At 34.5% G+C, this 24,863-nt stretch overlaps 1 protein-coding gene across 3 annotated transcripts in view; it reads right to left on the bottom strand.

Moving 5' to 3' along the window:
• Positions 1-24,863, bottom strand: part of ATP9B (ATPase phospholipid transporting 9B (putative)) — a 164,056-nt gene that overhangs the window by 65,069 nt on the left and 74,124 nt on the right. For all 3 annotated transcript variants that reach the window (XM_038174269.2, XM_038174268.2, XM_038174270.2), the window contains 3 exons: positions 19,261-19,341; positions 12,141-12,216; positions 9,696-9,772 (listed from right to left, as the gene is read on the bottom strand). In XM_038174269.2, the coding sequence (XP_038030197.2) occupies positions 9,696-9,772; positions 12,141-12,216; positions 19,261-19,341 (234 nt within the window). The remainder of the gene's footprint in view (positions 1-9,695; positions 9,773-12,140; positions 12,217-19,260; positions 19,342-24,863) is intronic.

Here is a 24,863-nt window from a genome sequence, read left to right as displayed (position 1 = left end):
CTGACTTTCTCCACAGCCTGTTTCTATCTCTAGATATTAGAACAGAAAATTCTGTAAGCTGTAAAATCGGAATCTGCATCTTTACTAAGGAAATCACGCGGAACAATTCCACAATTAAAGGTTTCAATTTCCAATAAAATTCACTCAATAAGAAGAAATGTACACATAAAATCAGTGACAACTGTACTACATTGCTCTTATGAAAAAAAAAAAAGATAGAACATAACCCTAATGGAGAAAAACATGTAAATGATGTATTTCTGTGATTCTGGTGTATTTCCATGATTCCAGTATTTAGGTTACTGTTTTGGCTTGCACTGCTGCCAGCAAAGCCTCACAGATACTGTGATACATTATGAAGGTGGTGCAGCTCTAAGTGGTCAGATGAGTATCATCTGTGAGCCGGAGCCCATTTGCCCCTGCCCTCTCACAGCACCTGCTTTTTGCCAATGGCCTGATTAACTCCGAAAGGCAACACAACTGTACAGAACAACAAATGTAAAAAAAGCAAACTCCAGCAACTGATTAGCAGCCGTGGAGACAGCAGCTGAGAGGAAATGGTCATGGACTGCCTCTTAACAGCTCACTGGGACAACTAAACAGCAAACCTCCCTTTCACATTATCTTCTGTAGAATGATAACATTTCAAATGGTTTATATATTTTAACAAATAAATATCCATTTTAGCCTCATTTGCTGCAGGTAAAATACACTATTTCTGGTGAACAAGCAACAAGTTATTGCTACTTCACAACTTAATCTACTTTTAAAAAGAGTTGCTTAGACTGTTCTGTGAGAGTCATCTGTTGTACGAACTGCTGCAGAAATGGTGTTACTCTGCAGCTGATATTTAAACACTGTTGTGAAGTAACACCGAGCTGAATTTTAACTTATTCACTATAACAGAACAAAATGCAAACAACTTCAAATAAGTGTCTCCGAAATGGGAAGTGCAGTATCTCAGAACACCATCAAGTAAAATTATTGGTGAAAACAACGAAAATATAGGATTCCAAGTCAGATATGACTTTCCATACTGGAACACGTAATTTTTATCTTCCTGTATCCTCATGAATTTAACGTTGTAGGAATTTTACAGCCAGAAATAAAGTCTTAGGCTTAGTGAAATCAATGGATCAGTTTGTCAGTAACTCTAAAATACACGGTAAACCCAGAAATTTATCCACAGTGATGTTAGAACTCTAACTATCAAAAAGCCATGCTATTGCTTGTTCCCTCTCTCTCCTCCCATTATTATTTTGTAAACGAAGATATCTAGCTACCCAGACGATCTCAGAAAAGTTAGATGTATATATGTGTATATATATACACACACATACATACACACACCTGAAAAAAGATTCCATTCCAAGCAGCTTTCAAAGTTGGATAGTAGTAACTGCACAGTCTTAGAAGTTCATATCTTCTAAGGGATCAAAACTAATGAAAGCTAATGTAGGACACATTCTTCTTCTGAGCTTGATCCCATTACTTTTGACCCTATAACTTTTTGAAGAATACTGGCTGCATTGCTTAATATACAGAGAAAAACAACAGTAGCTGGATTGCTGGAATTTTCACTAGCTAAGAGCAACACTGTATCATTCAGTGATAGTATCAATGATCAAAGATGTTCAATTGCCATTAGAGCGTTCCCCAGTTCTGTAATGATTATTTTGTTTAGAATTAAGTTGTATATTGTTGCACATAATTTTCCTTGCTGTAGGATTGTAAACAAAATGATGGAGAAGTGTTGATTCAATATCTGTGTTCCAAGTAGCAAAGTACCACTGGCAGTATAAAAGACAACTGTTCATTTCAGTACTTCAGCAGCAGCGAGGTTGAGTGACTCTGAGGGTGTAAAGCAATGCACTGCACCATGCTATGTGCTTCACTACAAAATTATAGGTAGCCAGAAAAGATCTATCACATGACTTAGCACACCAATTGCACAACATGTTTAATTGTTGCTTTCAGAACAAATTGGAAGTTAGGGCACAAGTTATTCTGGGACTTTAACTTGTGAACTGATACCAGGTCACAACATGGAACAACAACTTATTCTCTGTCCCAGTGACACAACAGCAAAGTAGATAGGCAAGTGATGATGAAATTATTTTCTGTGTGCCAAAGTGTATACCTTAGAACCAGGTTTGCCCCAAGGCTACAAGCATCATCCCATGCATGCATCCAACTATAATTGTTGACTATGAATTTCAGACAAAACACACTAAGTTGCATGAAAAGTGAAGTCCAATACCTCAAACACAGTCATTTACTTATTTTTTGTTTCCTCTGATCTTGTGTGCCTTGGTTTCCTGTTTGTATTATTATCCTTTTATTACTTTTGGAAGGTAAAGGAGACAACTATAAAAAATACACTGCTAAGGAATAAGCAGATGTTATAGCTGGAGCTTTCTAAACATTTTACCAAATGTCTTGGGAAGTCCCCCTGACTGGAAGTTAGCCAACATTATAGCTATCTACTAGAAGGGCATGAAAGACAACCCAGGAAACTACAGACCTCTTAGTCTAACCTCAGTACCTGGACGTTATGGAGACTATTATCCTGAGTGCTACTGAAAGGAATTTAAAGAACAAAGAAATTATCAGGAATAGTTAACACAGGTTCATCAAGTGAAAGTCCTGCCTTAGTAATTTCATGAACTTCTACAATGAAGTTATCTCTTTAGTGGATGAAAGGAAGGTAGGTGGTAGATGTAATCTTTCTGGATGTTAGTAAGGCTTTTGATACAGTCCCTCACGGCATCCTTCTGGACAAATAGTCTAACTGTGAGTTAACAGGTATATTTTACACCGTGTGATGAACTGACTGAACAGTAGAGCTCAAATAGTTGCAGTGAATAGGGCTACATCTGGCTGGCAGCTGGTCATTAGTGGTGTTCCCAGGTTCTTAGTTCTAGGGTCGTTTTTGTTCATCGTTTTTATCCATGATCTGGTTGCAGGAGTTGAACACATCCTTAGCAAGTCTATTGACAATATTAAACCGGAAGGTGCTGTTGACTACCTGGAGGGATAAGAGGCCTTGCAGAAGGATAATCTGGACAATCATCAGTGGCACAAAGCTAAATGCCAGATTCTGTGCCAGGGACAGAGTAATGCAGGTCACAGGTATAGACTGGGGGACAAGTGATCAGAGAGCAGCCCTGTAGTAAAGGATCTAAGGATGCTGTTTTACAGTAGGGTCTATATGTGTTAACAGCATTCCCTGACAGCCAAGGTCTCCACAACATAAAAAGGATGTTAAAATACTTAAAAGTATCTAGAGGATATTTGTACAAAGATGGTAAAATGGCTGGAAGGTATGTCCTATGAGAAGAAGCTGAGGACACTTGGGTTGTCTAGTTTGGAGAAAAGAAGGTTAAGAGGTGACCTCACTGCTCTCTACAGATCCCTGAGGAAGGGAAATGGAGAGGGAGGTGCTGATCTCTTCTTCCTGGTAACCAACATCTGCAAACAGCATAAAGATGCACCTGGTGAGGTATAGAATGGACATTACAAAAAATTTATTTACCATGAAGGTGGTGAAATACTGGAACAAGCTTCCTAGAGAGGTGGTTGATATCCCATGCCTGTCATTGTTCAAAGGGCATTTGGACAATGCTCTCATTAATATACTTTAACTCTTGGTTATCCCTGAAATGGTCAGGCAGTTGGACTCAATGGCCTCTGTAGGTCCCTTCCAACTGAACTGTTCTATTGTAGTGTAAAAGACCCGCAACATGCTAGTTTGCATTAAGTTCTGACCACCCATGTACTCAAAGGCTCTTATCAAGACTTTCAGTCTTCACTGAGTCTTTGGTCTCTTAAGAGAAAAATCTCTTAAGATTTTTCATAATGTTCTAATGCAGTGTTAATGCTTTTTTTTTTTTTTTTTTTTAAGTAATTCATGTTTTTTAATATAAATGCAGCATTCTTCCAGCTGTCTATATATAAATGAAAACTTCATTTCTACAATGAGGAGCTATACTTTTTTCATACTAGTCATCTGATGATCAAAATACCTGCTTCCACACCTTTGCTATTTCAGATAATGGAGTTACTGGCAATGAAAGCAGTGAGATACATTATTTCTGGCTGAGAGTGAGGGTTTTTGCTCCTGATTTAGAAACATTACTGACAGGTTCCAAGCATTAATATTGCTATGTTCTAATCCACATTTGGGAATAACAAGCATGACTGCTCTGCTGTTCAGCCATTCCTTTCCAATCTTTTTAGAAAAGAGGCCTTTTGTCCTCCTCATCTAACACTGTTCCATCCACCTCACCTAGACACTTTGGCCTTTAGGGGTGGGTGAGCTGTTCAGTAGTCACCACGTTAACTGTTACACACGGAGTTTCCCCCTCCTCTACCTCATATCTTTTGCTTTATCCCTTTCCTTTGCTCAAATGAGAGCACAGAGAGAGAAAAGCACTAGTATTATATTTCATGCATTTCCTTCATGGCCTAATCCCAGCAATTCTCCCTTAGTGCAAAAAGGGTATCCTTATACTTATCAGGAATCTGGTGCTCAAGTACTTTCTCAGACTGAAGCTCTGAGCAGAGGGGTCACAAACACTATTTGGGGACTACTTACTATTTGTTGGAGACAGCTTTCCCAATTTTATCCCATACAAAGAAGACTTAGGAGGATTAAGCAAAGCAGCCCATACTCCAATAAAAAAGTACTACACAAGCCCTTTTTTTCTTCTTATAAATCCTTGAAATTTGTCATTAAGAGACACGTAACACTTTTTAAAGAAGTTTCTGCTTTTATGTTTGTCTCTACTTGTACACAACTATAGCAAGACTATGAACAACATTGAATTTCCAATCTAATAATTAAAACATGCAAACAAAGTTACTGGGCTCCTATACAACAGTGTAGCAGCAGAATAAAGTCACTGTTTCTATGGCTGTTCTGAAGCCTAGGTAACAGCAAACCCTAGGTAACAGCAAACTCTTGTTCGTGTTATCTGTCAGGGGACTTCATGGGGCACTTTCTTCACTCACACTGTTGACTTAAATAAAACACACAACAAGGGCAACAACAAAAATCACAGAAGGGAAAAACATGAGTCCTCAGATTTTTGATTTGTATTAAAAACAGTCACAAGACATATGGCTTTTAGCTTTCAGGCTAGCTAACAATTAGGTTAAAAAAAAACAATATTACTATTTAAAGAACACGGCAAGTTACTACTAAGTTTTGTGGCTGGTGTTAAGACATAACAGCAAATGTAGGCTCCATAGTATAAGGCAAAGGAAAAAAAAGCGCTTTGAATGCACTAAGGATTAGCAATATAAAAACTATTTTGTAGTAGTGCAGTAGTCAGATTACTTGCTATACCTTCTTTACAGACACTGCTTATTTCTCAGTAACTCTATTTAACATAGTTTCTACTCATTTTGATGCATTCCCGTGTACATTCTAAAAATCCAAAATCTAAAATTATATTACATAGACCAAGTCATTTTAGTATTTCAGTCTTAGTACCTTTTCAAATGCCTTTTCAAATTTCTTCCTCTGAATAGTGTTTTGTTTGTTTTGTTTTGTTTTTAACTTTACTCTTAAAATCTGTTTCCACTGATGAAAAGGTCATCTTTGCAGAGCAGATGTGCTAAAAATCTTACTTTCTATGAAGACCAAACTGGAAGAGAAATTTTAAATTTAGATAGCAAAAACTATTCCACCCTTTAAATAGGTAAGAATGAGAGAACAGTGCAAAATGCCAGACTAAATAAATAAACAACCTTAAGTTTGCTAATTTCTCTCTTGGTTAATGTCCCATAAATGACCTTTATCACTGACAAGTCCAACTTCATCCAGATAGCTGAGGTTTAAGAATATCTACCCAAAAGCTGAGGTTTAAGAATATCTACCCAAATTGGATTGATTACTGGTTATGGCATTTTGAAGAGAACAATTCAGTTGTTTGTTTTCTTTTCTTTTTTCTTTTTTTCTTTTTTTTTTTAATTTCTTAAACAGGCTGGAACTGCATTCCTGAGTAAGCTGATGTGACTGTCAATGAGGTAGAATGCATATAGCCATTACACTATAACAATGTTGATGTTACCATTTCTACATTTATCTAAAGCACAAAACATTTATCATTTTAGACTGAAATTAAGCCTTGCCAGAAATCATTTTTCTTTATATTGTTTGGAATTAAAACCATATTAAACTGATCCATTATGAAAATTCTCTTCTATCTTTGTTTTTCAGACCATGTCTGCATCCTTAGGCAATGAAACTATTTTTATAATTGTAATAAAACAACAAAGTGTTGACTTTAAGTTAAGAAAATTGTTGCTTGAATGACTAAATACTTCAACAAACACAATAAATCCTTCTAACTTTAACATACAGATAAAACACACGCATGAACAGGTCCATATATTTCACAGTTTATGACATGTAAGTTTGCTTAAACTTATTTCAGTCTTCTGCTCAGTGTTTATAGAGCAGGTCTGAATCTCTAAATTTTAATACTGCCTTCTATCCTTAAGGAAGAAAATGAAAAACTGCCATTAGAAAAATCCAGCTCATAGCACAAAGTACAACAGTAATGTTATACTCCTGTAAGAAACACAACTGAAGCAACTGTCTTACAAATAATACTTCAATGAAGATAGAAATAATGAAAGAATACTGTCTGTGGGTATCTTGCTACAGAAATTTCTATTTGGCAATGTAAATGGAGAATCCTAGATCTCAATGTTTGCTTCCTCCCAAAGCTATGGTAGCTTTCTACCAAAGCTGAAAAATCAGGTCTGTTACCATTACTCTTGCAGGATAAAAGGCCAGAAAAAAAATGAAAGAACACAACAACAACAAGAACATAACATATTTTACAACAAAATCTCTAGAGAATTATTTTCATTTTTTTCCGAAGAGCAACAAAGAGAGAGCCTGACATTTAAAAAGAGTTAAAAAACAGTATTTGGAACAATTATCTTATATTCTATACTATTTAAATATTCTTTAAAGAAGAAAATGCAGAATTACTTCCTCTGGACTTATAAGTAATACCACAATTGTCAAATAATTTCAATTTTGTTTCAGGAACAATTAGGTGCAAATTATTTATCTATTTATTTTTAAATGTTTGCACCTCTAATCTCTCAACTTCATTAACTCTTCTAATCTCAGAGACTGTTTTAGACTCCTTTTCCCCTCCTTCTGGCCCCGAATCCTACATACCTAATCTACCAGACAAACATTATAATCAGTGTTGAGAAAACAGAGTTCCTTCCCTGAATACATGGAGAAAGAGAGAGCTGACTTCTACCATTCTCCTTGTACTGCTACCTGCTGCAAGTCTAACTAGGACAGAACCTATAGGCAGTGTCATATGCTACAGAAGTATGCAAACGGATCTCACCCCATGGTAGAAGATGTAGACAGAATGTTAACTCTATAGAAAGGTAGAATTAAAAATGCATGTTATAAAATGTTGGTAATTATTCTTTATAATGACATACATTTTTTTTTATCAGTTACTCATTTGTGATGGCAGTAAGCGTTCTAGTGCTTTCAGTTCCCAAATCCTTTGTTATTAATCACACTTGTAGACTTCTGCTTTAAATAAGGATACTGTGTTCACAGAAGAAAAAAATCCTCACCAGTATCACTGTTGAGCAATTGGTACATAAAAGATTAATTTACACATTTACAGACTAATGTGAAAGACAGTTGACACACAATGGATGCAACTGATGTAGAAAACAGGCTCTAGAGAAAGTCTTCACCTGTTCACTATAAAGTAAATTTCAGAAAATTTGGAATATTCAATAGGACAACTAACAAGACAGAAAAATTTAAAGCAGGCCATTTTACATATACTGTATTAAATATAATTCCTCAAGTTTACTAGATACCTAGCAGCTAAATATGGTACAAAGAACGGATAATCTCTGAGAAACAAATTAATATGTATTTGGAATATTGCACATTTTAATATTACAGTGATTCCTCAAAAGTCCTTTGGAAAATGAACAAGAGTTTAGTTATACAAGCATCACCTGTCTCATCAGTGGCAGACAAAATGCTATTTAATAGCATGATTTCTAATTGTTCTCAAACTGATATTACAATATATGCCAGATAATATTGGAATTTGTGTATGTGTGTACATGTACACAAAGAACATTTTGCTTCTTTAGTGCTTCATGAAAATTTAAATTTTATTTACATTCTCTTTGAAGATAACAGCTTAAAATTATTAGCAACTGTAATATTAAGGTACTATGAAAGCAAAGGTGGTACAGTTATTGTCATAATGGTCAAGACCATGCTCCACCTTGTCAATATACTATTGGTGCTTTGTATTGCAGGTTTATCTGCTACTTAATGTTTTGCATATGAAAATTTAGAACAACTATTTTAATACTAAGAGCAATTTTGAAAATATTGGTAAATACTGGTACCCTTCATCATACTTTTCAGTTTTAAATATTCATATGAAAAATTGTAATAAGCATTTACATTTAGTACACCTCCAGAATCTGTTGAATTTGAGTAAACCATGTTACATTTATACATACTGCCTTATCAATTTACTATATTATATAATTTCGTTTTAAACAACTGTATTATTTATTAGTCTAAAGATGTTCAGAATTCTTAAGGAAAGATTCTGTTACTAAAGGCCTGTTACTTTTCTATCTGATACAAAGTAACAGATAGAAAAGTAATTATGAACCATAAACACTGTACTTCCATTTTACTCTAATATTTTAAAATGTACATTACAATTATCTAAATAATAGAAGGCCACTTTAATAAACATAATGGTACATATCAACTGTGTCTGTCAATGAGATATTTCGAAATATCTCTATTGGAAACACAAATCAATACACTTAGGGGAACTGCCATAACTGCTTCAAGCAATTTGTATTATCATTTCATTCTTGATGTTCCTACTCGTTGCAACTTACTATGAATGGCGTGAAAACGGCAACCCATCGCAACTGATTTTTTTTAAGCCTATTGCAAGAATTTTTCTCTTTCTTAATATAATTAAGTATCTTACTAAATACAAGTCTAGGTTAAAAGATACAGCCTACAACTCAAGTTTCGTATCTTTATAACTGAGGACCCACCCCTAGCCTGACTCATATTAGAAACATTGTTGATGAAATGGAGAGTTATTTCCACTGCTTTGAACTGAAAGAACCTTGTACAAAGGGAAGCAGTCAAACTTCTGTTATTTTCCAAAAGACAAATCTCTTGAAGACTTTTTCATTGCTGACAAAACCCCCTGGAAAAGCATTCTGGGTACTGACTGAAACTCAGTTATCTCTACCTCCTCTGGGAGTCAGCATAAACTTTAGTAGTCTGTTACAAACGTTCTTTAAAATACAACTTAATTTTGGCCAAATATTTTACAGTAAAAAAGTTTGAGGGAAGTTAGAGAGTTAATAATTAGCTGTGAGGCAGAAATATAGAAGTTTAAGGATGTACATTTACAGTTTGAAGAAAAACGTTTTCATTAGTACCTGTAACAAGCCTAGTTAAAGGAAGAATGATTTTACTTCTGAAATGAGAATGAGGCAGAATTCACTTCTTAAACCAAGTGCAAGTCAATTCAGCACACACAAATATTAGAGCTTGCAAGTCTTTTGTTTTAGGTACATCTACAATTTTTATGAAAATAAAAGTAGGAATTCATACAATAGGGCTAACTGACCTTGTTTTTTGGATTGGATGTATTCATTACACTTCGAGTTTCTTTCCCCGTGTAGATGACAACACCAATTACAGTTCCTGAAAAACGAAGTAAAACAGAGGTGTCAAGTAGTTATGAAAAAACGGTTATAAAGAATATTTATACCTTCTTTAATAACATCCATAAAAGTGACTAAAAGATTTCCTTCTTTTCAATGGAAACAATAATTTAAAAGTAACTGGTAAAAGACTTGCATTTGAACTGAAAGTTGTCTCAATTTTTTTCCAGAAGTTAACATAGCTTAAATAACTGCCCTTCACAAGAAATAAAAAAATTAGTACAACAGTGCTGAATATATCATATACAAATTGCCTGCTAGCTCTGTCACATATCACAATGTAACATCTACTTCACCCCATTTATTACGTTGATAGAATTCCATATAAAAGTATTCTCCTTTTCAGTAACACATAAAAATAATTCTCCAGTTCCAATGATCTTTTGGTTGATTTTTACTGGAAGGCATACAAAAACTGGCTTTCATTATTTAAAAGACATATGTATTTAGTGATGATAATTCAGATTTTTACTACTATTTAGATTTTTACTACTATGTATCTCACTTTCTAGCACAATCAAAATTTTATATTAATTCTTTTTTCAAGTGACCTGAAATGGTTTTATGTTAGTACAATCAATAATTGGTCATTTTTGTCATCTTAATGCTGTAAGGAATTAATTAACATAACTTGTCAGACAGACCCTACTAAGAAGACTCTAAAAACTGTAGAAATATTACACTTTTTCTGACATTTGCTTGTTTTTGAAAAATCAAGTCTGTTATCATTACTCTTGCAGGATAAAAGGCCAGAAAAAAAATGAAGGAACACAACAACACCAAAAAAACACACGAAACCCAAGACTGGAGTTAAAGAAAGGAAGTTTCATTTATCAAAAAAATAAGAATGCCAGTGAAAACTCTGAATTTGCATACAAAAAGAAAATCAGTGATTGTAGATTACATCTTTCTGGACCACTACAATTTTTTTCTACTATTTTCCTCTCAATACTGAATCCTTTCCTTTAGGCTTCCCTTGACACAATATTATCCCCAAAGCTAGTCTGCCTCTGCTGACAGTTCCACATGCAAATCTGTATATTGGTAACATGTCTCCATATCCCCCATATCCCCTGATTTTTGGTGAAAAATAATAATAGTTTAAAAAAAACAAAAACAATTTCTGAGCTCTTCCTGACTGAAAAGTCACAGCAATTGAGTATTAAAATTTATAATTCATGAGGCACACCTTTTTTATACAATTTAATAACATAACTGAAGACAATTGCAGATATCATCAATTTAAAAAAAGTTTCAGAGAGAATAGTTTCCCTGTGCAATGGAACCAAGCAACACTGAGCATCAAAGGGTACATGTATGACTATCTATACGGACTCGGGAAAGGAGCACTCTGTCCCACATTCCTTTGCCAGCTCCTTAAACATGGTCTCTTCCCCACAACACTCCAGCATGATCCTAATTTGGTATTTTCCTCAACAGTGTAAAGTTAGACCTTACTATGAAGGCTTTTCCTTGCAAGTTTGGTGGACACCCCTTTTTTTTTTCTCCTTCTCCTCTTTAATTCCTTCCTTCCCTTCTATACTCCTCCACTTGAAAGATGCTTTCCACTGTTTCAATTCTTGGTCTTAAATCCTAGTTCCTCTTCCCAAATTCCTTATTTTTAGTCTTTGTACATAACAATAACCATGGCCCTTTTTTCCTTCCTACGGTCCTTCTGTCTTATTACACTCAGCAAAGTTTTCAATGGTTTCAAATTTCAAAATGGTTTTCAAATTAATGAAAACCATTTTCTCCTGTTTAAAAAGTGTTGCAATGGCTCAGGGTCCAAATGCAGCATCTAGCTAATACGAACTCCTTATAATATTTGAGAGACATATGAAACATTAGTAATATTTAGACTATGTTGTTTTAAAATTATGTATCCTTGTAACTGGTTAATACTTTCTGATTAATATTTACCTGATAAAAGATTTTAAGCAAGCTTTAGCCTCATCGTGGAGTCTACATAAAAGAAAATCTATTACCACATGCAAAAGCATGCCTGCTTTTCAGCAAGACCCTATCCACAGCAGGCTGAACAGAACACTTTACAACCTGAAGTTTTAATTAAAGGAAAAAAGATCAATAGCTTTAGTGGGATACAAATGACAACACTACTGACACCACAAGATTTGAGTATAAAAACTTACTAAGGAGGATTAAAAAGATATGAAAATCTCAGTAGCATGAGGAAACCAATGGGAAGGCAGACAAGAGGGAAACAAGAGATTAATAGCCTGAAACAGACAAAGATTTTCAAAAGCCATTAATATTACACATTGTAAAATAAGAATACATTTCCACAGATAAGTTTTTAGATATATTATCAGATTTGATATTGCACTTACCTGAAGCAACAACAGTGCTTGCCCATAACGTATTTTCTATACTAAGGCTTTCATGAACTGCTGGATCACTGTCTTCCTGTTAAAAATAAGAAGAGTGCTGTTTACAACTAAACAATGTGCTGTTTACAACTGTTTAGTACTAAAGAAAACTTTAGGAGGTAGGATAATCAAGCACATTTGATCAAATTACAGATTGTGGTAAATATTTTACAGAAAATGGGGGACCACTGACTACCAAAGTGCACAGCAAGTTCTACATAAGGTCAATAATCAAAACCTATATCAAATTTTCACCTCTGTTTTGAAGAAGTCTTTGTGAAAAACAAAAATCCCCACATAAGCACATACACTTTTGTGTATACAGGATCAGTAGCTATAGCAATATTTAAAATTATTGGTTGTATTAGTAACGTATGAGGTCTTGATCACTGAAACATTAAATATAAGAAAAGTATTCTGATCTAGCTCAAAAAATTATGATTTTTAGTATCCAGTCATCTTTGTAATACCTAGTAACTTTCTTCTGAGACAAGTGCCTTTGACAAGCTTTATCCATACACTGTATCTTTAATAATTTGCCCTGACTTTATAATGCTCAGATTCCTGTTTTGACCGATGATGGCTCTTGGATTATTCAGATTCTGTGATTATTTCGGCCTTATGAAAGTCTAACTAGGCAGTGCATAGACATAAATACCTAATTAGAAATTATCCACAGAATACTGGTGTTTCAGGAGATGCCACTACTACAGTCAAAATACTAACTGTAGCTGCCTGAGACATGGCAGTTGGTGGAAAGATTGCCTTTTACACATGTGAATGTTGTTTCAACATACGTATTTTTCAATATACAAGCCATTTTAAATCCACATATGTAATTCATTTAGAGGTTTCAAAATCTGTTTCAACAAGGCTAGCAATAGGAGGTAGACTGGCCATATGAGTTGAAAACAGACACGGAATTATTTTATTCCCATCTCAGGCTTTTCAGGAATTGCTAAAGCTAACAGAAAAGCTTTCCTGACATTCTTTCATATTGTCAGAAGGCACTGCTGGTACACAAGGATGATTGGGCTTTTGTAGCAAGAGTGAGTGGGAGGCTGACACTTTGACTAGCACAAACAGGAGTCTTAATTTCACACAGCTTGCCTTGAGACGCACAGACTGTTTTTAGTAAGCAAAAGACATGCTAACCCTGATTAGTATTTTTTAAATCTACAAACTATTCTGCATAATTCAAACTGTTTCATCTGCTTCATTTTTATTTCTATATTTCTTCACAAACTGGAGAAAAAAAAAAAGGAAACTCTGCTTAAGTATTCTAATCAAGAAATTTGTGGAGTTTCTCATTAAATCACTAGGTTAACTGAAAACAAATATACAGGCATGAAAGAAAAATGCTTTTATTTGTATGAAGTCATTATTGTACCTCAAGGAGCATATCATGCTAGGGTTCATCAGAGGAGTTACCAGCAAGCATGTAAGGATTATGCATTTTATCAGAGCTGACCCTGAAGACCAATTCTATGCATAAATAGAAGAGCAGTTTAAGTATTTAAAACTCAGGGTAGATAAAAAAAAAAATAATGCTTTCTTCCTGTTCCCCCCACCCTGCTCCAGCGAAGAGAGGCCATCAGTGGAGTTCCACAGAATACTGTACCAGGACTCAAGCTGTTTCATCATTACTCCAGAACAGGAATGACTAATGTGGTAACAGAGCAAGAAAAAAAAAGTATCAATCCCCCTACGAAAGTGGAGAGATGAAATTCCCTACTTCAAAACGTAGAGTTATGCACACAAAACACATCCTGAATTCACAAAGTAATGAGCTCTGAGCTGATTGTAACTACTCAGAAAGCAGCTTCTGAGGTCGTTACAAATCTACTAAAAATACTAACTCAATAAAGAACAAGCTGAATGCTTAGAATTACTAGGATAGAAAAAGAGAATAAAATCAAAAATATCATGCCAGTACAAAGAATACATGGTTTAGCCACATCTTAAGTACGTAGGCTCCAAATTCCTCTTCCACAATCTTCATTCTAAACAGAAAATAAAAGGAACTGGAAACTGCTCATGGTCAAAGCATATAGTCCAAGTAGATTCCATACTAGTTATGACTAAATAAATTTGAACTCTTTAATTACGGAAATAACAGACATCTATGAAATCGGCAAGGCAGGAAGGCAGGATAGATATTGCTGTCTCTTTCAAAAACAAGAAGGTCATTAATGTGTCAGCAAAATTAAAACTGGCAATTGCTTTTCATAAAATATGTAATTAACCTCTAGAACTTCTTCCCGTGTCAATGCTAAAAGGCTACACAGATTCAAGAGGGGACTGGGTAAGTTAAAAGAAGGGAAGTTCATTGTGGGTTACTTAGAGAAACCAACACTGACTTAGGAAGTTCCCACATCATGAGTTGTTAAAAGACAGAAAAATCTTCTGAGGAAGTATTATCATCTTTTTACCTTGTTTCTTATTCTATTTTGTCAGCAGTCTGCTTCTGGCAACTGTGAGGAATAGGATACTGAGCTAGGAAATTATTATTTTGCCTTAAGTGTATCCTTCAGTTAGTAGATGTCAAGACAATGAGTTATGAAGCTCTTCCATGTTATAAGAAGCAATCAAAAGCCCTTCAGCGATCACAAAGAGCTGACAACACAGCCAAGAAAAATCCACTTGTCCTATGTCTATCTGCTGTAAGATTTGTGAAACATCTCCCTTAGGTAGTTCAAAATAGGTTAACATCCGAAGAGCTAAATCTATTTCTACTCACATCATACCCAATAACAGAGTGGTTTGGCAGATAAGCTAACTTCTGCACATTTCCTTACGATCCTTTCAAGCCATTATGCCCTCATCCAACAGCTCCACCTTTCTACAGTTCATGCAATTTACAAAATTCCATACCTTCCACACACAAATGGTGGAAAATTTAACCCTATTTTTCATTTGTTCAAACAAAGAAATAAAAAATATACCTATGGGTTATGAGTTCAGCAATTTCAGACTATTTCTATTTTGGGGGCTGGGAGTGGAGGAGATGGTAATTACATAAACAAGGAAGAGACCAAGGCTCTGAACAAAACCAGGTCTATGATAAGGAGAAATGCATCTGAAAATTTTCAGACACAACTACAGCTGGCAGAACAGTGTATGGTTTAGGCGTAAACTAACTATTACTCTCTCTAGGAGCGGAAATTTGACATAAAGGGATTTCTTTGTCCAGCTAATCAAGCTTCCACTTAAGGTCTACCTGGGTGGAATTTCATTTGGTAGCTGTATGTTAATAGGTCTTTAAATTCTGAATTAAACTTGTAACCAGAGCAGAGCAGTTTGGTCCTGCATTCAAGCTTTATATTTAGGCTCAGGTTTTGAAATTATGTACAGTATTGATAACGGATGTTGAAATTGTCAACAGTTCCTATTCTAGGAGATAACTCTTACAACTCTTGCATATGCAGAGAAAAAGGAACAGATGACCAGTGACATAAAAACTGAATGAACTCTACTCTCAGTCCTGAACTCACAATCCAGCTCACCAAAGCTGACCAAGGGACATGACAATTTGCAAGTTGCAATCTAAAAGGTTTCCAAAGCCTTTTAGTTTATCTACTGTAGTAAGATACTTGTAAGAAAAGTTTCCTGAGAATGACAGATACCTTCAAAACCAAATAACCTAATCATTGAAAGAACCAGGGTATCACTTCCATCAGACTTTTTCTGTTCCTATTCCTAGCTGGCAGGATGCAGCACTGACAACCAACAACAACTTTTATAGCAAAGTGTTAGAATAGGCATTAGTTTAGTTGCATTGGCCACCCCAATCCCACATTAATTGGAATTGTTATTCATTAATGGGATTATTACTACTATTATTAATTATTATTCTTGCTACATTCCTCGTACTTGCAGATTAGCTTCCATACCCATGAACTCCCTATTCTCACTTTCTGTAAGGCTGTCAGTAGCTGCATAAGGAAGGTAAGAAAAAAGAAATTGGAAAACATGATACCATTCCATTCGGTGAAAGGAACACAACAATTGCTTCAAAGGGGTAATTCTCTAAGAAAACTTAACTAAATAATGAACCTGCATTCTTTCTACTAAAATACATATAGATACAAAATAAATAACCAAGAAAACATCTGCTTAATTGGCTCAAAGCAAGAAATTCTGCCAATAATTGAATACACAATTTTCTGTATGAAAATTCTCACATCTCTGTATGTATTTTTCCCCAGTGTCAACAGCTACATGCAACAGGTTTGCACTATGAGAGTTTTTTTATTAGTTTGTTTTTAACATCTGAGCTACAAGGCAATGTGCTGGAAAAATGACACCAGATAGTTCTATACCACAGGAAAAAAATATGTTACTATAGTGGATAAACTAAAATTCAAACCAATCAGTTCTCTGGCATTTCTCCTGGACTGAAAAAAAAAATAAAATTTCCAAAGTAAATGAAGAGTGTGAGGTGACAATGCAGAACTGCAGTATAGGAGAAATTACACAAAAGATTCTTACAGGAATGATGGAAGAAGGACCCAAACTTAAGTGAAAACCAAACGAGGTCAAAAGTTGGAGAGACAACTTTCATGATTTTGGGCAGAAGCTGTAAGGAAAAGGTAAATAAAACTGGGCATGCCACTACACACTAATGCAATACTCTAGAATACTCTCTTGACTCCAACAGAAAAGTTGGATTAAGACGTATGGCTGTATTTTATTCTCTTTCTACAGCCAAATGTTTTCTTCATAATTTTTCAGAATCAATGAAATAACTTCCTAATTTATCATGTTTACATAGTAGCATCAGTTAAGCGATACTCTAGTAGTTACATCTGCAAATCCCTATTCTGTGCACAACTATTTCAAAATAAACTCAGCCAAGACAGAGAAGATGCTCTGAGAACAAGTAAAACGATCTCTCACATTTTCAGAGAACTCAAGTACAGTTCATCTATTGTTTCTTGATAGGGAATCTAGAAGAGGGGAGAGAAGGAGGAGAATTAACATATGTTGTTTAAGGGCCTGACATGATCCTTCCCACATGTCCATGCAAAGACACACACTCACTTTCATGCAGTCAGTATATATGATGCATCAAAATCTATGGAGGACAACAAGAAATGACTTCATGTGAAACTGGTAGACATCAATAGATGTACAGTGGAATTTCAGCTCCTCCTGATTTGGTTATGCAGGTGTACTGCAGAAGGTATCTTTGATCAGCTATCAGGTTAGCTGTGAATATATTTCTCACATAGGAATACTTAGGTAGAAGATGCTCCCACATAAAAATTCTAAAGCTGTGCACCTAAGTTTGTTTTTTGTTTTGTTTTATGGTCATGCACTTTTTGAAATTATCTAAGCTTGTCTCCTATATTGTTAGTACTCTGTCTTCATAATGGCAAAAAAAAAAAAGAAAAATCAATGTGCTATTACCCTGTCAACCTACCCTTGCAAGAATTCTTTGAACATCAACACCTAAGTAGGAAAAATGTATACATTAGCATCACTAAGCACACTACTTTTTTTTCTTTTTTACCTTAATATAAAATAGGGATTAGATGCAAAAACTGATTTAGTGTAACAAGTAAGGGCTCACAGCAGAAGTGGAAAGATAAATCAGTAGGAAAGTGTCCTAAAGCAATACAGTGCCAAATTTTACTATGCATGAGGTACAGAGTTAACACAAAGAAAAGGTTTCTAAAAATATGAATAGTGAATAGTGTGATCCACTATGAACCAAATTTGAGGACGCTGCCCTCAGATGCATGCATATAGAAATGCAATTTAAACTACCCTTCCTACTTAAGCAGTCCAAAACATGTAATCCTGAAAGCTAAGTACATCATGGTTATTTACACGTATCAGGGATGCTGGAATCATACAGCTCTTATTACATGTACAAATGGAACCCACAACAGGGAGCAACTGTTTAGTCATCATTTCCCAATGTCTCAATTACACAAACTGGAATTGTTAAAAAGGCTCTGTGGAGTTCAATTTATATTTAGAAAAGTATATGCTTAGCTCTTGGGATAGAAATAATTTTACAGCTGTTAAGAGAAGTTTCATTTGAACAATTGGTCAATACAAGGTTTAAGTAAACACTGTTGCTTACAGCTTCAGTAAGTTATGGGCAAATGACATTTACTTTGTAGGCTACATGAACTATATAACTGGTATAAATTGGTCTTTGAGAGCCAACAACTGCAATATCTCATCAGTGTACTTAGAACTGGGAACTGGAATTTCAATTACTGAACAAAATCTATTACCAATTCAAGTCACTTGGGTAAAAAAACCCTTCTCTCTCCCTCCTGTTGTAGTTAATTCTCTCAAATTATTTTAGAAACATATTATCGAGAGGAATGAGTCAACTAACAGTTAAGTGTAGATAAAATAACCAAAACAATCACTGCATCTGCTAATATCACAGATAAAACTAAAAATCTCTAAAGTTTTTTTTGTTTTGTTTTGTTTAAATCAGCTGCTTAGACAGCTCACTTTAAAGGGTTAACTTTAGCAAGCCACCTTCTGAAAATAACAGCAAAAACATCACAAAAATGACTGTAAAGTTATCATAGTTGGTCTTCAATATATAGCTGGAAAAAAGATTTAGTAAAGCTCCCATTAAGTAACTTTTAGTTTTATTTCATTTTTTAAGGTACTTGAACTTCACAAGGAAAATCAAAGAAACCCTGTTAAACAAGACACGTTTGTATTGCACATAAACTATCAGTTGCATTGTCTGAGGCTACTGAATACATTCAACTTGACACTTCTTTGACATATGAATAAAACATTAGATGCCTGGAGATAAACAATAAATGCTACTACAGAAATGGTCTCATATAAGATTATTGTGATGTCAACAAATACACCGTTCTCAGATTCTGGTTTTTATTTTCCAGATATTCTATTTGTATTAGCTTTCTGCAATACATATTTAACAAAATACCTTGACATGAAGCATTTCCATGGCAAGAACATGGATATACTCCTGTAATGCTTAGTAAAGACTCAATACACTTCAGTACTAAATGTAAGTTTCACACTGAGAAATGGGAGAGAGGGGAGTACAACTGTCTTTATAGACACTACTTACCCGTGTGAAGGTACCCTCAAAACTGTGAATATCCAGCTGTGGCTTCTGAGTGTAAACATAAGCATTGATTGAAAAGAGATCCTGTAAAACAGATTAATGTATTTACTAGTTTTTAAATTTAATCAACTATTTTAAAGAAACTTTTCATGGCAAAGATTTCAATTTATGACCCTTACCACTCCAAGTTAAATTCAATAAAGTTTTATCCAATAAACATGTGGTTTTCGAGTATATCTTGATATAAAGAAAAGAGATCCGAAATGGTATTCTGTGTTGATATTTCACAAACCAAACTGTTTTATGAGTTCGAAATTTTATAAAATTTATTTTTACGAAGAGCCTGTCTTAAAAATGTTTTCTGTATATTTGTTGATTTAAAAATAAAGTGTTTTTTTTTTTCTTTTTTAAATTAAACCAGAAACAAAATACTTTTCTAGAGCAAAAAGCCAACTGAATACAAGGTCAAGCAATGAACTTGATTTAAATTCTCCTTAACGCTGATCACTCAGCATACACATCTGCAGACAACCCACGAAAAACTCCAGACGCTTTAAGAAAGTGTTGATGGTTTGATGGAGCAAGTGAGATTTCAGCTTAAGTATAATTCTCATGTATGGTCACACAATACAACTCCGAAGAAGAGAAGATGCTCTATACCGATACTCAGCCAGCATAAGAATCTCAACCTGTGATGAAATACAAGGGTGTCTATCTTCTCACTGCATGTAGTTCCTATTATTTGGGTTACTTACATCCTTTATTACTGAATGAATCTTGCAAAAGGCTAATCAGCCCTAAGATTCATTCTCTGAAGAGAAGATGCTATAATACCCTGTTCATGTAAGATAGAATGTGCTGTCTTCAAAAGCAGAATTAATTTTACAGCCTCTTTTACGGATGTGTAGACACACCTTGGCTCAAATATAGCTATTTTTAAAATCATGCCATTTTCTATTCATAATTTGAATATAACACCCCTCCCCAAATTTGAATAAAACTATTTGAACAATACAAAATTAAAGGAGCAATTGTCCACGTATGTGCCTTAAAATCTACACGCTTGTGTCCTTTTATTACTCTGATAAAATGACAATTGATTTCTGAATACAGATTTTCACTTTTCAAGGTATGAGTGAATCTTTTTTTTAATCTTGATAGTTCACGTTTATCAAGCATGTTTGACTTAAGTTCAAAAATGTGTAGTTGTCTAAATCATTAGTTTGTATTTCAGTTTATATTCTGTAGACAAGAAATTTCTTACTTCATACCTTGAAAAAACAAACTTTATTTAATGTATGTTATAAAAATGAATTAAATCTGAACATTAACTCTCACAAATTATATTTGTCTTTAAAATATTAGTCACTTATTGTAGTCTTTCACATTAAGTTTCATTCATTGCATCCTTGTTCTTCCAATCTACTTTCATCAGCTTCAAAAGAAATAATTCATATGAAACTAATACACATGGTGTCCTATATCTTCATCATTCACTTCTTTCCAATCTGTTATCACCTACAACTCAGCTAATCTGGGCTATTATGTGCTTTATTATGCAAAGAAAAATAAAGACTCTCAGTAGTGGATAGTACAGCAGAAAACTAATACCACACACATACTCTTATACACAATAAAAACTGCTAGTGAAATGCGTCAACCAAGAACTTCTCTCTTTTCAAAGAATGACTTAGTGGGAAACAACATTAGAATAAAAAGAAGCAGAAATAACCACCCTTTTAAGTACACTGGCATTTGTACAGTAATATTTTTTCCTGCTTTCCAGGCCTCATATAGGTACTTGCTTCTATTGCGATGTCCTCCCTTGTTAAATTTTAAATGTAAAAAATTCTACCACATTCCTTTCACATCTTGTCTTTTTATGTTTTAGTTCTTTTGTATTTCTGATTTAACACCTAGACTTTTCATGTTTTCCTTTTTTCTTTTTGAATTTCAGCTCAACCCCACATATCTTGATGAAGAACTGAAATCTGCAATTATTCTAGAATGCCACAAACTAGAACTAGCTGAGTACTCCAAGGGTGCATGCTTTTTTGTTAAAGAAATGAAAAAAAATATATAAAAATACTCTAGGAGAAAACTGAGGTGGTAGTTCATTGCTTTTTCATTCATGAGGGGTAGAAAGAAGTTATAGAAGAGTATTACATACGCTCAGAAATTTTCTTAAGTATTTTTTCATTACTGGGGGAAACGGAAAAGGACATTTTTTTCAGTAGACCCATGTTCTGTACACCGAATGGATATCATTCTCAGGCCAGTAAAATAAAGAAGCTGAAGTCTCTTAAGACAAGACCAAAGAATGATATGATTTATAGAAGACTGACATTTACATATGAATTACATTCTTCAATAAAGGTAGGAGTACAAAGATGTTCCTTCATACAGTGTTGCTTTCCCAGGAGCGCAATTCTCATCTCAAAGTCTTGAAAGAAATCACAATGGTAGTTTAAAAAGGAGGCATCAAGATTTGTACACAATGCTACATGTAAATAAAACTTCAGCTCACTGGTCAAGCAAAATTTGCCTGGTTAGGCTGTGTCATTGCCCTGTATAGCCTCTAAAAGAGATTTAGTTTATTTTTAAAAAGAGAACTACTTTTTATTAATGATTTAACTAACTAGGAGCTTGGTCTACATAAAATTCAGCTTTATCAAAAAATTATTTTCATGTTATGAACGCTGAACTACTGGTTCACTGAAGCCAGTTAGTACTACCAATACATTCAATGGAAATAGGATTGTACATCCAAAATTAGGATGCTTTTAGGAAACAGCAAGGGCAAATGACCTCAGATTTTTTTACTTAAGGAAAAAAAAAATCACTTGAACCAGGGGATCATTAACAATTCTAGATTAAAGAAAGAACATGAAAGACCTAAATCTCAAGCAATAAAATGTTATTTTTATTAACTGTAGATGAGATTAAAAATAAAAAGACATGATGAAATAATGTATTTCATTATCTGTAACTCAAAAATAATAATTAAAAAAAAAAGAAAGCATTTTATCCTTTTTGCTGAAAGTCAGGAAATGACTTGATGGTACTATAATGAAAATGTTCTATTTTGCATTTCACAACAGTAATTTACAAATCATCCTAAAGTTATCAATAACAGAAAAATCTCCTGTATTAGGTCAAGGGCAACATTTGTTCACCTTACTTAAAGATCATTAAAATACATTCTTAATCATAACATGTAGTTCATTACAAATAAAATTGCCTTTGGTTCAATAAAACTAATTAAATGTAAATGCTATTGTTTACTGCTGTATGGATCTTCTGATATAAATCAGCAAGTCAACATTTATTGAAAATTACAGTGACCTCATTGCTGTTAATAAATTTACTTGATCACATAAGCTAGAGAAGAATGCCTCAGAATGTGCAGATTGCTAGAAAAACTGCCCCACCTATAACTATGAAATTGCAAGAAACCTAATCTAGGTGTCACAGTATTTGCAACTCAGCCATCATTAGATGACTTGTTGAAATTTTAATTCTCTGATCACATTAAGTGCTTTAGAAAGACAACAAAATCTGTACTGATCGCCTTGGTGGTGTCATCTGTTCTTTAAGAAAAGCTCTGATGGTCTGGAGGTTTATTTATTCTGGGTGTCACAGTGGGTAAGGTTACAATGCTGCTCTAATGGTGTGACTGACAGCTCATGCCAGCACAAGATACTCACCACCTTGATGTCCAGTAACTAAAGAAATCAAAATGTACAGCAAATATGGAGCATATATTTGCCAAATATATTACCAAATTGTTTAGTCTACTCTATGCTCAACTTGCAGACGTTCTCTTAAATTACTAAAAATATATTTTAATATGCAAAAATAAACGTTAAGCCTCAGCTTTGAAAATACCCTACAAGCACATGGAAAGGACACTGTAATAGGAGTTAATATGGGAAGAGTCCCTGGAAATCAGGAAAACTACTACTATAATGAACGACTGCTACATTAGAACAGAAGGTTAGTTGGAACTATTTGATCCACCGTAGCAGAGGGGATAGGGGACAGGGGAAAAAAGAACATAACACCAGCCCTTGAGACTCTGAGGGCAAACTGCCTCACCTCAGAGACAGCATCCTACACCACTCTGCACTTCTAAGCAGGTTCTATTTGTGATTAGAACCTGGTCAGTGATTTAGCAGTTATAAATTTCATCAGACTCATTTTTGAACCTGACCATACAAATATGGGCACTTACTCCAGTTCAAAGGCAGTACTGAATTCAACCGTTTCACTTATTCGAAATGGACAACACTAAAAGAACTTCGGGTTCTTCTTCTAATTCTTTGTAGCCATGCAACATACCGTGCTCTACCCGTTTTCTTTAGTGTGTCTTTCAACTAATTCTGAATTTACCAAAAACCAGCATACACCTGTGATGTGAAACTCTGCATCAATCCTTACACAGAAAAAACCTCCACTTAGAAAAGTGGAAACATCTGGAAAAAAACGAAGGAAGGGCCCTCAAGTGTCACATTGCCACAGCTATTTCACCAGCGGCCCAGCAGGTGGCAAGCAAGAATTATTGCACAGGAGAACCATTCCCGAGGGGGGGGGTGTTGTTTGTTTTGATTGTATAAACATTTTGAAATGTATAAATTATCATGTGTACAATAAAACTTTAGTAGCCTAGTGGCTATGAAAGTGGCAATGCTGTTTGACAGAATTATACAGAACTGATAGAAACAGGTATTTATTGTATATAAGTGAATTGGCATTTGAGAAGGTTCATTTTTCAAAAAATTACTTAAACCACAGTACTTCTCATTAATGACCTGATTAAAAACAAAAACAAAACAAAACAAAAACAAAAAAACAAAACAAAACACACACACACACACAAAACAAACAAATAAAAAAACACTTACACAGGTGTTCCTTAACTGAAATGTCTTATTTTTATCATGTCATTTAGTTTTTGAGCAAATAGGATAATGCACTGCCCACCTTGTACAGCAAAATGTAAATGAACGGAGGACCACTTCTCTAACAGTTTCTTTTAGCAGAAGAAGGATCATTGCCTGAGTCTTCCAACTCTTTGTACAGAAAAAGAGAACCAAAGTTGATCCAAGACTGGAACACAAAGCTCAGTCCTTTGCTAGACTGCTCCAAAACCCAACAAGTTTCATTAACAGTACTTCCAAGGCTATCCAAAAGCACATGCCCCTGTTACACACTGCACAGATTAGCAAGATAATCACTGTAAAACTGAATCACTGTAATCACTGAATTTTCAAGTCAGGAACAAAAGTAAGCATACAAGTGTTTTCAAGTTTCTTGGAAAGCAACTTTTCTGCCTTTTTGTTTTTATTATCATTTTTTAAAGTTGTAAGAGTTTTCTGCAACAGAGGTGACTGCAGAAGCCTAGGGTGAAGACTACCTGAAATAGATTGTTCAAATTATCCTTATTTTTAACAAAGCTGCTTCAACTTTTCAACAATTTCTGCTCACTGCATTTTAATTTGACTTCAAAAAATGAATGTGTAAGGTGTATATATATAGTGATCTTTCCACTTTTATGACTGCACTAGGAACTACAAAAAATAATGTTATTTTTTATATGAGTTTGA

This window comes from Anas platyrhynchos, chromosome 2 (assembly GCF_047663525.1).
Source record: "Anas platyrhynchos isolate ZD024472 breed Pekin duck chromosome 2, IASCAAS_PekinDuck_T2T, whole genome shotgun sequence".
Lineage (NCBI taxonomy): Eukaryota > Metazoa > Chordata > Aves > Anseriformes > Anatidae > Anas > Anas platyrhynchos.
Note: the sequence above shows the minus strand (reverse complement) of the source record. Positions and strands in the feature narration are given on the sequence as shown.